The sequence below is a fragment of the Syngnathus acus genome, chromosome 23 (assembly GCF_901709675.1).
Source record: "Syngnathus acus chromosome 23, fSynAcu1.2, whole genome shotgun sequence".
In the NCBI taxonomy this organism is placed as follows: Eukaryota; Metazoa; Chordata; class Actinopteri; order Syngnathiformes; family Syngnathidae; genus Syngnathus; species Syngnathus acus.
In genome coordinates, this window is record NC_051107.1 from 511,134 (window position 1) to 525,840 (window position 14,707).

General features: G+C 44.2%; 1 protein-coding gene across 3 annotated transcripts; it reads left to right on the forward strand.

The window, feature by feature from the left end:
- On the forward strand, window positions 1–14,643 carry cog5 (component of oligomeric golgi complex 5). 3 transcript variants are annotated; one of them, XM_037242564.1, is made up of 22 exons: window positions 1–132; window positions 221–360; window positions 1,098–1,155; window positions 1,242–1,296; window positions 1,556–1,625; window positions 1,750–1,870; window positions 2,799–2,929; window positions 3,061–3,220; window positions 3,474–3,586; window positions 3,659–3,736; window positions 4,358–4,439; window positions 4,541–4,736; window positions 4,802–4,963; window positions 5,988–6,087; window positions 6,348–6,458; window positions 6,539–6,601; window positions 6,761–6,864; window positions 7,797–8,034; window positions 8,111–8,187; window positions 13,873–13,999; window positions 14,052–14,164; window positions 14,375–14,643. In XM_037242564.1, the coding sequence occupies exons 1-22, from the start codon at window positions 78–80 to the stop codon at window positions 14,493–14,495; spliced, it is 2,475 nt and encodes an 824-aa protein (XP_037098459.1). In that variant the 5' UTR covers window positions 1–77; the 3' UTR covers window positions 14,496–14,643. The 3 variants fall into 3 exon arrangements, with proteins under 3 accessions (XP_037098459.1, XP_037098461.1, XP_037098460.1); XM_037242566.1 differs by having other exon boundaries at window positions 14,085–14,164; XM_037242565.1 differs by having other exon boundaries at window positions 18–132; window positions 233–360.
- Window positions 14,644–14,707: the final 64 nt, after the last annotated feature.

Here is a 14,707-nt window from a genome sequence, read left to right on the forward strand (position 1 = left end):
TCTATGGCTGCCACGAAGAAGAAAATAACACGCCGAAGAAGAATCCCGACTACCTTGGGTCGTTTACGGAAGTCAACATGGATAACTTGTCTCGCGGCAAAGATGCGTCCATAAATTTGTCGTTAAAAGACGGTAAAATAAATGAAATAATAAATAATAACGTAATTTGAAAAAATATGGGGTATTTTGCGTAAAATGAATTATGTTTCTGAATTTGTAGAGTTCTACGCAGATTTCTTGTCTGGGGATTTCGATGTGAAGGTTTATGCAGCTCAAGCGATCCACCATGGTGTCATCGCTGAACAGCTGGCGAAGCTGGCACAAGGAATCAGTCAACTTGATAAAGAGCTGCACAGCCAGGCAGGAACGCCACACACACACACACGCACACACACACACACACACACACACACACACACACACACACACACACACACACACACACACACACACACACACACACACACACACACACACACACACACACACACAACCTTCAAGTCACCGAATTGCGGCTGACGTTTGCAGTCCATTTTCAAGTTTTACCTAGAGATGAAAGAAAATACAGTGATCCCTCGCTACTTCGCGTTTCGTTTATCGCGGCTTCACTGCATCGCGGATTTTTTTCCAAATTAAAAAAACATTTAAAAGTCAAAATAAAACTTCTAAATTGAGGAAACGTGTCTAACCTTTAGGGCAGTGTAGTATTGCTCCAAATGTTCGTTTACATTCCATTAGAAGTCCGTTTTCGCACGATCGAGAATTAGCATCTTTCCGCTAACTCGTTAGCCTGCCCAGTACTTGTTGGTGACCGTACTTCACGGATTTCACTTATCGCGGGTGGTTTTTGGAACCAATTATCCGCGATAAACAAGGGATTACTGTATATCGAGTTTTGATATTCTGGTTGGAATGGTCAATTCCACCACAGTAACAAAGCACCGATATTTTAATTTTCTGAATTGGGTGTTTTTTTTGTGTGTGTCAGACACTCGAACTGTAGAGATGACACCAGCACAATCTGATTGGTCTCTTATAGACTATATGTAGTTTTATAATAAACAACAGTATGTAATATGTTTTTCTTTGCATTCCAGGTAGTAGCCAGACATGAAGACTTACTGGCTCAGGCAACTGGGATAGAATCTCTTGAAGGTACTACTATCTTTTATAACACAAAGGTAACATGAAAAAATATGATCATTGCAAAGTTTTACTGAAAAAAAAACCTTTGTCTTCAGGGGTCCTCCAGATGATGCAGACGAGGATCAGTGCACTACAGGCAGCTGTTGACAGGTAAACATTGTGGCCCCTAACTGTCGTCATGTTCTTTTCCAGACTGACGCAATTATCATTGGATGCTTTTATGTTTCCTGTCAAACAGATATTGATAAGTGTAAAACTGTAAGATTATTCAGAATTCAATTTGTTAGATATAAAATGCTCTTTTATTTTTCATGTTAAAAAATATGGTTAAAAAGTAAAGTTTACCTGGCCTGGTGTGTTACACTGTGATAATAAAGCGTGTCCTTATTTTCTCCTGATGTATTTTCAGGATAAGAACGAAAATAGTTGACCCGTACAACAAGATCGTGGCCAGGATCACTCAGCTGAGCAGATTACAGGTAAGGCCTGTATATTTCTTTATTTTTCACAATTTTCTTTCTTTACATTTGTCATTGGTATGAGTGATATTCAAAGCAGTACCTTAACTCCATCACTCGTTTCTGCTATCCCCTCACTGTCCAGGTGGCCTGTGACCTTCTGCGAAGAATTATTCGTATCTTGCACTTAAGCAAGAGGCTTCAGGTTCAGCTTCAGGGTGGCAGTCGGGAGATAACGAAGGCTGCTCACAGTCTCAACGAACTAGGTCAGGACATTGTTTTGCCCAACTCAAATATACAGTGAAGCCTCTTAGTTCTGTTACAGGAACACTCTGGATGTACTGCAGCTGTCTTGTAGCTCGTTTAAAGAGCCCAGTGAGCAGACCATGTGTAACCAGCACTGTGCAAACACGTACAGTAGCGTCATCATTTAGATGTAGTATCTGTGTATCATCTGCAGAGTTGTGGTTGGACACTTTACAGCTGTGAATGGAAGCTTGTACAGCATGAACAAAAGGGTTCCGGGATTGACCCCTGAGGAACCCCGAAGGTCGTAATCATTTGGTCTGAGACGCGATTACCAATTTCAACAAAGTACGACCTGTTCTTGAAACAGGAATTGATCCACGTTAGAGTTGTACCAGGGGTTACCGCCCAGTGTTCTCACCTCTGTAAAAAAAAAATAAAAAATGGTACAGCAGAGCAACAACTCCGATTTTGCCCGGATCTGTATTCGGGCGGATATTAGCTGTGTTTTTATTGCTCCATGTCTCATTTAAAAAACAAAGTTTGTAAGAGGAAATAAATGTATTAATGAAATGGTTGTGTGCTGCATGCTAAAGATTATCTAGAGTTGAACTGGATGCTGTATTCTTGTGAGAGATGTAAATTAGAATTCTCTAATCAGAGTCTGAATTTCCCTCTCATCTAATTTCTTGGGGTTGACAGTAATTACTTCAGAAGAGAACGCTCTCGTGGACCTTCAGTTAAAGTCATAGTGGCCATTGGTATTGTGATCTGAGTTGTTGAGGTGGCCTGAGATTAGAATTTGTGGGGGAAAAAAACGTTAATGTTTCATTCATTTCAGATATGGCATTTTTGCGCTCATTCCATAGTCACACTGCCACATGTGGAATTCATTAAAACATTAAATTGTTTTTCCTTTCTCTTTCTTTTCCCTTGCAAATACACCAGATTATCTGTCACAAGGAGTCGATTTGAGCGGCATTGAGGTGATTGAGAATGACCTGGTACTGATCAGTAGAGCAAGGCTGGAGGTGGAAAACCAGGCCAAGCGATTATTGGACCAGGGCACAGAAATTCAGGTAGGAAGTCACGCGCACACACACACACACACACATACACACACAAAGTGGCAAAACATCATATTTCTAATGCGAGTTTTGGATACTCTGCAAATGGAGTTGCTTCATTATTTTCTCTCTGTGTGTGTCAGAATCCTACGCAGGTTGGCACCGCCTTGCAGGTCTTTTACAACCTTGGTAGTCTGAGGGAGACCATCAGCTCTGTTGTGGGGGCTTACCAGACAAGCATACGGGACAGCATCATCAGTGCTCTGGACATTAAGGGCCTGACACAGCCATCCAACCCCAGAGGTAAACAACTCAAAACACACAAAATGGTTGAGTAAGATGTTCATGGTTGGAGGCAGAGATCCTTGCCGAAAGCAAGAAACACAAAATATAATATGCTGTTATAATTCTCTAGGGCCTCTTTCTTCTTTGTATTTGCACAACCATTGTGTGACTGTGCTGTATTTAGAAAAATGTGGCCAGAACTGTAAATATAAATCCAATCAAATTCTTTGCACAAATTTAAAGTGTGGCCACCGGAATATCTTCCATTCAGGTGCCCCTGGAAGAGCAGTTCTTCCAACTCCAGGCAGCACAGCAGCTTTCCGCGCTGCTCTTTGGACAAACCTGGAGAAACTAATGGACCAGATATGTGCTGCCTGCAAACAAGTGAGAAAGTGAAGAATAGGAGATAATATGAAAAAAATGATTTTCAGCAATTCTGCATAATTTTTTTTCCAGGTGCAGCATCTTCAGAAGGTCTTAATGAAGAAAAGAGACCCTGTTACTCATAAGTGTTTTATTGATGAGATTATTAAGGTGAGTAATAGTAATAGTTTAGGATTTTTCATTGTAGTACTCTTTTTGTTTAGTTTTATTTAGTTTTATTTTTTAAATGCCTCATGCCTGTTTTTATTAGTTTTAGCATTAATTTTAGTTTTGCAATACAGAGTATTTGTCAAGTGCAAGATGAAGGAGAAAAGTTAATTAGATATTGTGTAAAAAAAATACGAATATCAAACGATGAGTTGACCTTTCTCGTTTTGTTCGGACATACAGCAAGACCAATCTAAATATCTAATGAGTCTAAAATGAACTTTGAAGGCTCATGTATGATTATTTGATGAAAATGTTTGCTAATGTTAGTTTTATGAACGTAAGAACTAATTTCAGTATTTTTAAAGCATTTTTGGTTTTATTTTATTTTATTAATGCTTTTCAGTTTCAGTATTTTTTTATAACCTTGGTCATCACCATTGTTAAGCATCAAAGTGAATTGTTGCATTTTGTTTGACAACAAAAACACAAAATATTGAATTGCCTATCTTGAAGGGATTTTACTCCAATGTATAGCAGTTCTATTTATTTTTGCTGTGAGTGCTCGAATAATGCACATTGAGCCAAAGTATAAAATGATAATTTTGTTTCATATAATGACAGGATGGTGAGCCGGATATTCTCCACACCTTTTGGACTGATGTAACTACCAAATTAAGAGAAGAATTTCACAAAGCAACTCAAGGTAACAATTTGCTTTACCTGTAAAGTATTTGCAACAGAGTTGGGTGAAAAAATGATGACATGGTCAATTGTGCGCCTCATCCTTTATTTTTTCTACATCAGCCTCATCTTTTCTGAAGCAAGCGTTTGAAGGAGAGTATCCAAAGTTGTTGCGACTCTACAACGAGCTGTGGCGTCGCCTCCAGCAGTATAGTGCCAGTCTGCACAGCTCGCTGATCAACAGCGGTGGGATGGACACCACTCTGGAGCCAGAAACGGACAGCCTTGACCTATTCTCTCAAAGAAAACAGGACTACAAGTGAGCATTTCATTTGAAGAAAAATTGTGTTTGACCTGTAAATCTATCTATTTGTGTGTGCGCAGTCCAGAAAGAGCCCTGAAGGATTCTCTTCAACCGTACGAAGCAGCGTACCTCTCCAAATCTCTCTCTCGGCTCTTTGACCCCATTAACCTTGTGTTTCCAATGGGTGGTCGCAACCCGCCCTCCAATGATGAGTTGGAGAGCATCATCAAGACCATCAGCAGGCAAGTACCGTATTTTTCCGACCATAAGGGGAAAGTCTCAATGATGATTTGTTTTGGGGGGAAGTTTCCATATACAGTGATCCCTCGCTACTTCGCGTTTCGTTTATCGCGGCTTCACTACATCGCAGATTTTTTTTTCCAAATTAAAAAAACATTTAAAAGTCAAAATAAAACTTCTAAATTGAGGAAACGTGTCTAATCTTTAGTACAATGTAGTATTGCTCCAAATAATCGTTTACATTCCTTTAGAAGTCCGTTTTCGCGTGTTAGCATGATCGGGAATTAGCATCTTTCTGCTAACTCGTTAGCCTGCCCAGTACTTCTTCTTGGTGACCGTACTTCGTGGATTTCACTTATCGCGGGTGGTTTATGGAACCAACTATCCGCAATAAACGAGGGATTACTGTACGGGACAAACTGGGTTATAAGGCGCATTATACCAGCTCAGTGGCCTAGTGGTAGAGTGTCCGCCCTGAGACTGGAAGGTTGTGGGTTCAAACCCCGGCCGGGTCATACCAAAGACTATAAAAATGGGACCCATTGCCTCCCTGCTTGGCACTCAGCATTAAGGGTTGGAATTGGGGGGTTAGATCACCAACTGATTCCCGAGCGCAGCACCGCTGCTGCTCACTGCTCCCCTCTCCCCCAGGGGATGGATTAAAATCACACGGGGATGGGTTAAATGCAGAGGGCAAATTTCACCACACCCAGATGTGTGTGTGACGATCATTGGGACTTTAACTTTTAACTTTATTATCACACATTAATGGAGACGAACCGGTACAGCAAATGAGTCAAACTTTAAAGTTCGTTTCGACATGAATACATAAGGCACACACAGTCGATTTTGAGAAACAGATTTTAAGTGTGCAAAAAATCCAGCACATTACTTGCGACTTCCCTGAATACTCTGTATTTGTTCAAATAATGGCCCCCATGCAAGATACCATGTTTCTTACCTTTTTAAATAGCGTTAAATGAGTTTAAGAAAACATGTTAAATGTCTTTGTTTTATTGTTTGCAGTGAGCTGAATGTTGCATCCATGGATTCAGACCTTTCTCTTGCTGTTGCCAAGAACGCTGCCAAGACCGTGCAGCTCTTCTGTGTCAAGTCTGAACAGCTGGTACGTTCACCATATATTTCCCAGATTTTAAGGCGCACTTAAAATCTTTTGAATTTTCTCAAAAATCAATGGTGCGCATTATGAATGAATGATGTGTTAAAGTTGAATGAAGGTTTACGCATTTGCTGTACTGGTCTGTTATCCCTTAATGTGCCTTGATGCAATGCCTTACAGCCCCAAAAATAAAAATAAAAAACTCTTTTATATATGCAGCACCAGTATGGAACAGTTTTGAAACTAATTTTCTTTTGGTTGTATAGTTGTGTACTCAGAGTGATGCCAGTCAGGTGATTGGTCCATTATCTGAAGGCCAAAGGAGGAACACTGCAGTAGTCAACTCACTCTACCGTCTGCAGCAGGCCGTTGCCAAGGTTTGATAAAGATTCTGAAATTCAGTGATGGTTGGCCTATATATCTTGTTGAAAGTAACCGTTTTGTTTTCTTTTCTCAGATAATTTCTGGATTGGGGTCATGTCTGACAGCTCCCGTAGAGGCGCTCTCTTTGTCTTTGGAGGTGAACAATCAAGCTCAACTAGATAGAGATAAATGATGCCGCAGACAAGATTTTCTTCAACAAAATTTTTAGTTGGACTCCAGTTTGCATTGTAATTTAATGTTACCACTGTATGTGCGTGCATGCAGTCACATTGGTTTTTATTTTTTTGGATTTCAGGAAGTGCTGGCCCTGATGAGCAATGCAGTGCAGCCGCTCTTGCAGTCAGTCAGTGATTCTATCGAGGCAATCATTATCACGCTACACCATGAGGACTTCTCAGGGTCAGTTATTTCCTTGAAGACTACAGTACATATTCATTATACAGTGTTATGGCTACTCTTGTATTCCAAAAATTGTCACCACAAAAATAAGAGTTGCTTGTAAGGAGGAGGTCTTAAACCCACTAAACCAAAAAGCACTCGCGGAGATAGTTCTTCAATCTAACAAAGGTATTTATTTACATTAAACATAAATCTCCGGGTTGACTTTAATACAAGAAAAATAAAACAATAAAACATAACCTAGTAATGATTTTAGTGGTTGAAAAAAACGGTATCACACTCCTTCAAAACCAAGGACCCCCCCCCCCCACCCCAAAAAAAACCCCACACCTGTCCTAACTCCCTCATTATAGGTAGAAGGTGGCTGCAAAGGAGGAGGAGACCTGACTGGCACTGGCACTATCTGGCTTCACATATAAAACAGAAATAATTCATAGGCCAGACCACAAATAATAATGATATTAATACAATCAACATAAGAAATTAAATAGGCTCCAACATACAGTAATCCCTCGTTTATCGCGGATAATTGGCTCCAAAAACCACCCGCAATAAGTGAAATCCGCGAAGTACGGTCACCAACAAGAAGTACTGGGCAGGCTAACGAGTTAGCGGAAAGATGCTTATTCGCGATCGTGCTAACACGCGAAAACGGACTTCTAAAGGAATCTAAACGAACATTTGGAGCGATACTACATTGTCCTAAAGGTTAGACACGTTTCCTCAATTTAGAAGTTTTATTTTGACTTTCAAATGTTTTTTTAATTTGGAAAAAAAAATCCGCAATGTAGTGAAGCCGCGATAAACGAAACGCGAAGTAGTGAGGGATCACTGTATATAATATTTATAGAGTATATTTTGTGTGTGTTGCAGTCTATAGTACATATTCATCATATATAATATTTATAGAGTATTTTGTGTGTGTGTTGCAGCAAGCTGCCCAGTCCTGATAAGCCTGACGTTGTCTGCTCCCTCTACATGAAAGAGTTGCAGGGGTTTATCTCCAGAGTCATGACTGACTACTTCCGACACTTCGAGTGTACAGACTTCATCTACGAAAGCACCGAGTCCATAGCTCAGAGAGCGATCGAGCTGTTCGTTCGGCACGCCAGCTTGTTGCGTCCACTGGGCGAAGGCGGGAAGATGCGTCTGGCTGCTGACTTTGCACAAGTTTGGTCTTAAAAGAATGTTTTTAGTTGACTGTACACTTGCGTTATTTGGAGTAATTGTACTTGTCTTTTCCAAGATGGAGATGGCTGTGGCTCCGCTATGCAGACGAGTGTCGGATTTGGGGAAACCTTATAGAGTGCTCCGATCCTTTAGGTATGTCTTTGACTCTTTAACTTGACATTGAGGAAAAGCTGAGCGACTTTGTCAAAATTGCCAATCATATAAAGAATTTAAAAAGCGATACATTAGCACGTGGCACGTTTAGACAAGTTAACTTCAAATGTAGCACAAAACGAGAGTACATTAATTTGTTACGACTTGCTGATCATATAAAGAATTTAAAAAGCGATACGTTAGCACGTGACACGTTTAAACAAGTTATATTCAAATGTATCTCAAAACAAGAGTAAATTAATTTGTTACAATATGCTGACAAGGCAGTTAATGTTTGCACAAGTATGCACCCTGTTCCTAGTAGGATTTGGCTGTGTTGAAAATTAACCAATCTCATTCAAGCTCATGTTAAAAACAGAGTATTTGAATACTCAACATGCTCCTTACGAGCTGCATGCTAATGCTGACATTTAGCTAACTTTGACGTTTGATGTGCAATTATGGCCAATATTGATAACGTGAGCAGAAATAGGCTGCTAACCACAATAACAGACTGTTACGGGCAAAGCATAACATCATCGTCATCATTGGTTTAAAGTCCGCTTTCCAGGCGCCGCTGGGTTGGACTGGATTCTCGATATGGCTTTCTTCCACCGGGAACGGTCCATGGCCATCTCGTGGTTGATGCCGAGTGCCTTCATGTCGGCTGCCACGGTCGTCTGCCAGGTCTTTTTAGGCCGGCCGCTGGGTCTTGTTCCCTCTACGTTATACGACATGACTTTCTTCACCCAGTCGTTCTCGTCCTTCCTCACTACATGTCCGTACCATCGCAGTCTGCCTCTCCTCACCACATCCACTATGGCCTCCAGTCCCATCTTCTTTCCCAGCTCCGCACTGGTCTTTTCTTCCCTCATTGACACCCCACACATCCATCTGATCATCCTCATTTCTGCTCTGTTTAGTTTGTCTTCATGTTCTGTTTTCAGGGCCCATGCCTCACTTCCGTACGTCAAACCACTTCTGACGCAGGCTGAGTACACTTGGCCTTAGATGGGGCATGAGTTCCCTGAATTTCTTCCACCCGCTTCTCACCCTTGTTGGTCACTGCTAGGTCCACCCCCCCATCAGCGTTAAGCATGTCTCCAAGGTAGCAGAAGCTGTCCACCACCTCGTACATCTCCCCATCTACTACGAGCCCCTCTTGCTCAGCTGGGTCTGCTTGGGCGACTTCTCCCCTGCACCGCTTGCATTGGAAGGTCTCACTTGCAGCTAGTAGGCTGCCTTTTACTCCGCTGCATCTCCGGTGTACCCATCTCTGACAACCCTTGCACCGGATAGAGTTAGCTTGCACTCCCTTCCCGCAAACTCCACATGGCCATACTCCTGACTGCGGTATCACTCCCATGCCAGCACCACAGACCATGACCTTTGATTTTGCCGCATTCACCTTCATTCCTTTCACTTCCAGGCATGAATTCCAGGCCGCTAGCTTCCTAGCTAGGTCTTCTCGACTGTGAGCCATCAATACCAGGTCATCCGCGTAGAGCAGCTCCCATGGTAGTCCACCCCTCACTTCCCTCGATACCACATCCATCACGATAGCAAACAGTAATGGGCTAAGCACTGATCCCTGGTGCACCCCTACCCTTACTTCAAACCCATTACTGTCGCCAACTCCTGTTCTAACAGCTGTGCATGCTCTGCAGTAGAGAGCCATCACAGCCTTAACCAGTCCCTCTTCCACGCCCGACTTTCTTAGGGCCCACCTCACCACCTCCCTTGGCACCCTGTCGAACGCTTTTTCCAGGTCAACAAAAGCGAAGTACAACCTCTTCCTCTTCTCCTGGTGTTTCTCTTGCATCTGTCGGGTGACAAAAATTGCGTCTGTTGTACCTTTACCAGGCATGAAGCCATACTGCATCTCGTCCACCTCTACCCGTGACCTGACCCTCCTTTCCAACACCCTCTCTAACAGCTTCATTCCATGCTCCAGCAACTTTATTGCCCTGTATGACCCGCATGCGAGTGGGTCCCCCTTCCCTTTGAATAGAGGCACCAGGACACTTTTTGTCCAGTCCTCCGGAATGTGCCCCTCAGCGATGACACTGTTACACAGGTCAGTCATCCACTGCACACCGACGTCTCCCGCTGCCTTTAGCATCTCTGCCACCACTCCAGATGGTCCAGTTGCCTTTCCATCCTTCATGGCCTTCATGGCTTTCCCCACTTCTGTTCGTGTGATCGGGCAACATTCACCCTCCACTTCATCGCATCCCACCTCTCCATCCCAGTCATTCTCCAAATTCAGCAGCTTCTCCATGTACCTTCGCCATACTTCCTTCACTCCTCTGTTGTCTGTCACGATGTTGCCATCCTCATCCTTCACGCAGTTTGCACCGGTCACATCACGTCTCTCCTTAACCATTTGCTTCGCTATCTTGAAGAAGCTCTTTTGTCCTCTCTCACTCTCCAATTCACTTGCAAATTATTTCGTCTTGGTCTCTTGGGCCTCCCACACTGCTGTCCGTGACGCCCTCTTTGCCTCAGCTTCGAAAGGCTGCTCAAAGATCACATCGTCTCCAGACTCCCCCCAACATTCGATCCGTTCCAGTTTGCCTACCGGCAGAACCGCTCCACTGAGGATGCCATCTCCTCCGTTCTTCACCTGAGCCTGGCTCACCTGGAGGAGAGGAACACCCACGTGCGGTTGCTGTTCCTGGACTTCAGCTCAGCGTTTAATACCATCATTCCACAACATCTGGTGGAAAAACTGGAACACCTGGGCTTCAGCACCCCCCTTCGGAACTGGCTGCTAGACTTCCTCACCAACAGACCTCAGTCAGTCCGGGTCGGACAGAACACCTCCGATGTCATCACCCTCAGCACAGGCTCCCCTCAGGGCTGCGTCCTGAGCCCCCTGCTGTTCACCCTGATGACACACGACTGCGCCCCCAGGTTCACCACCAATCACATCGTGAAGTTTGCAGACGACACAACGGTGGTGGGCCTCATCAGGGACAACAACGACCTGGACTACAGAGAGGAGGTGGAGCAGTTGGTGGGCTGGTGCAGAGAAAATAGCCTGATCCTGAATGTGGAGAAGACGAAGGAGATCATCGTCGACTTCAGGAAGAACCAGCCTCACCACGCTCCACTGATCATCAACAGCTCAGCTGTGGAGGTGGTCAGCAGCACTAAATTCCTGGGAGTCCACATCACAGACGACCTCACCTGGACTGTGAACACCACAACACTGGTCAAGAGGGCACAGAAGCGCTTGTACTTCCTGCGGAGGATGAGGAGAGCCCACCTGCCCCCACCCATCATGAGGACGTTCTACCGAAGCACCATAGAGAGCATTCTGACAAGCTGTCTCTCGGTGTGGTGTGGAGGTTGCAGCGCCTCCGATTGGAAGAACCTGAGGAGAGTGGTGAGGACAGCAGAGAGGATCATCGGGGCTCCTCTTCCCTCCATTCAGGACTTGTCATCCCAGCGCTGCGTGTCCCGAGCCCGAAATATTATCAGTGACCCATCACACCCCCACCATGGTCTGTTCTCCCTGCTGCCCTCTGGGAAGAGGTTTCGCAGCATCCGCTGCAGGTCCACCAGGTTCTGCAATAGTTTTTTCCCTGCTGTCGTCAGACTGCTGAACATTCAAACGTAGCATTCCTCTGCACACTTGTAAATACTGTTTTTGTCTCCTGCACTGTTCACATACTTTATCACTGCTGCACTTTGTACTTTATAATTATCTTATCTCATATTTTTATATAGAATGTCACTTTTTTTAACCAGCCGAAATACCTCTACATTGCTGAAAGCCGTATGCAACGAAATTTCGTTTTGTACACACCTAGTGTTGACAAAATGACAATAAAGTTCTGTCTAAGTCTAAGTCTAAGTCTACTTTGCCTCCCTTTTAGATTATGGCACCTCCTCTTCTCATTCACCGCTCTTTCGACACTGTCATTCCACTACCATGTTTCTCTTTGTCTTGCTTTACCCTTTGACCATCCGCACAACCTCCTCTGTAGCTTCAAGCAGAGCCTTCTTCATTGCCTGCCACTTGCCATCCACACCACCCGACTCCATCATTTCCTCCACTACTTCTGCTATTTGCTCAATCTTCTCCCTAAACTCGTTTTTATTCCCTGTGCTATGTAGCTTCCACACCTTCAACTTGGGAGGATGCTTCTTAGCCCCCACCTACTTGATTCGCAGAGTTAGGTCTCCGATGACTAGGCGATGCTGAGACACACACTCTTCTCCGGGGATTGCTTTGGCATCTTTGACCAGGACGCGGTCCTCCTTTCTGACCATGATGTAATCTATTGTGCTCTTGCAGCCACCCGAACTGTATGTTACTAATTTGGCTTCGTCCTTCTTGAAAAGCGTGTTGCACAGCACCAGCTCCAGTGCGTCGCCGAACTCCAGGATCCTCTCTCCCTCTGCGTTCCGCATGCCGTACCCCTCCCCATGTACCCCCTCAAAGCCATCTGACTCCCTCCCCTCATGTTCATTCAGATCACCTCCCAGAATTATAACCTCATTCTGGGGGATCCCTGACAGCACCATGATGGCCTTGTCCCAGAACGCATCCTTCTCGTCCTGACTTCTGCCAACTTGAGCGGCATAGATTGAAATTACGTTTGTCAGGCGCTTCCCAACGATCAACTTCACAAAGATGATCCGCTCATTTACCCTGCTAATGCTTAGCACTTGATCTATCCACTTTTCGGCGATAAGTACTCCGACACCACCAGTCCCTTCATTGCAGCCTTGCCAGAAGAACTTGTACCTTCTGCCGATTGCACCCAGCATCCTTGCACTTCCACCCTTCCATCTTGACTCCTGGACACAGCAGACATCCACCCTTCTCCTGTGTAGAGCCTCAACCACCTCCCCCGATCGGCACGACATGCTACCGATGTTCCATGTAGCCACCCTAACACGTGCCTCCTGCCCCTCTGCCAGTTCAGGCCTCCCCGCAGTCCATCGGGCCGTCATATAATCTACCTGCGGTTTGGCCTCCTTCTCCATCATTCTTTTTGTCGTAGGCTGATGAAAATGCCCACGGAGTACTTAAGGCTGTACCCCGCCTCTCCTGTGTTTGTCTAGCCATACTGAGAATATTTTGGAGCAAAAACGTTTTACAGTCGGATGCCCTTCCTGACACCAACCCAAGGGGAAATTGATTTTCTGTAGGGATTGACTCCTTTAGCCCATTCCTCTCCCGAGGAGCCCACTAGGCAGTGGTACTATTTAACCCATAGTTGGGTGCTGGTTCGTGGGCACCAGGGCGTGTCCACACACCGGTGGGCCTGCGTGCCGCACGTCTAGGGGCCAAACCTCCTCCGAGTCCCTTGTAGTTTAGCCTGGGTCCGTGTTGTACCCAGTTACCATGTGTCGCCGCGTGGAGGCACTACATAGGGCTTGCTGTTAGAGAGGCTATGTACTGGCAGGGAGAGACTTATGCACTCGGCTCTCCCATTCGCATACTGCTAGCCAGCGGTGAGGGTTGACAGTGAGAAGTGACATGCACTGGGCACTCTACGAACACACTAGACGCATCACAACAACCCGACTTGGTCTTATGAAGTCAGACACATCTTATGAAGTCAGACACATTATGAAGTCAGACACATTATGAAGTCAGACACATAACAATACTTCCAATCAACATTGTTAATGTTACTCTACATTACTGTTGATGCTATCTTTCAGGCCACTGCTGTTTCAGACAAGTAACCTGATAGTCAAGAGTCCGGCTGTGGGTGACCTGATTCCTTACAGCACTGTGCTTCACTTCCTCTTCGCTAGGGCTCCGTCAGAGCTCAAGTCACCTTACCAGGTCTGTACCAATTACACACATTTATCAAAAATGCTTTTTTTTTTTTTTTAAGAAGATTTTAGTTGATGTACGTTTGTCCCCTCAGAGAGCTGAGTGGTCGGTCACTTGTTACTCCCAATGGATGGATGACCATCCGTCAGAGAGAGACCGTCTCACGCTCATCAGGTAATCAATGAATGTTTTTTTTTGTACTATGATGAACACCCGAGACAAATACGCTACAAAAGACTTTTAACTCGCAACCTAATAAAATTATTCTGATCTCATTGTGATTTTACAGCTATCCTCTGTAAAAAAATTAAAAACAAATCTATCAATTTTGCACTGAGTAAAATAATTTCCAGATGTAAGTTGATCATTTGTATTTTTCAACAGGGGCACGTTGGAGGCGTATGTCCTGTCCGTAAGGGCTCGGCAGGGGAAGGAGTTTGCACCAATCTATCCCATAATGCTCCAGCTGTTGCAGAGGGCCACCTCATTGGAAGTGAAAGGATGATGACTGAGTGCTCAAAATGGTTCTATGCTACTACGAGTTAGTTCGACTTGTGCTTTTTGAGTTGGAACTGATGAAAAATTAAACTTTGGCCAAAATCTAATTGTGACAAATCAAGTGGATGAAATAAGGACTTTTTAAATCTTAAGTTTAAAAAAAAAAATAATAATAATGTAATTCTGTGAACTTTGGAACATTGTATTTACGTATTTAAA

Coding starts and splice junctions, on each gene's coding strand:
- cog5 (XM_037242564.1), top strand. CDS start 78: ATGGATAACTTGTCTCGCGGCAAAGATGCGTCCATAAATTTGTCGTTA. Junction 4,440..4,540: donor ATTTCACAAAGCAACTCAAG/GTAACAATTTGC, acceptor TTTCTACATCAG/CCTCATCTTTTCTGAAGCAA. Junction 14,165..14,374: donor GACCGTCTCACGCTCATCAG/GTAATCAATGAA, acceptor ATTTTTCAACAG/GGGCACGTTGGAGGCGTATG.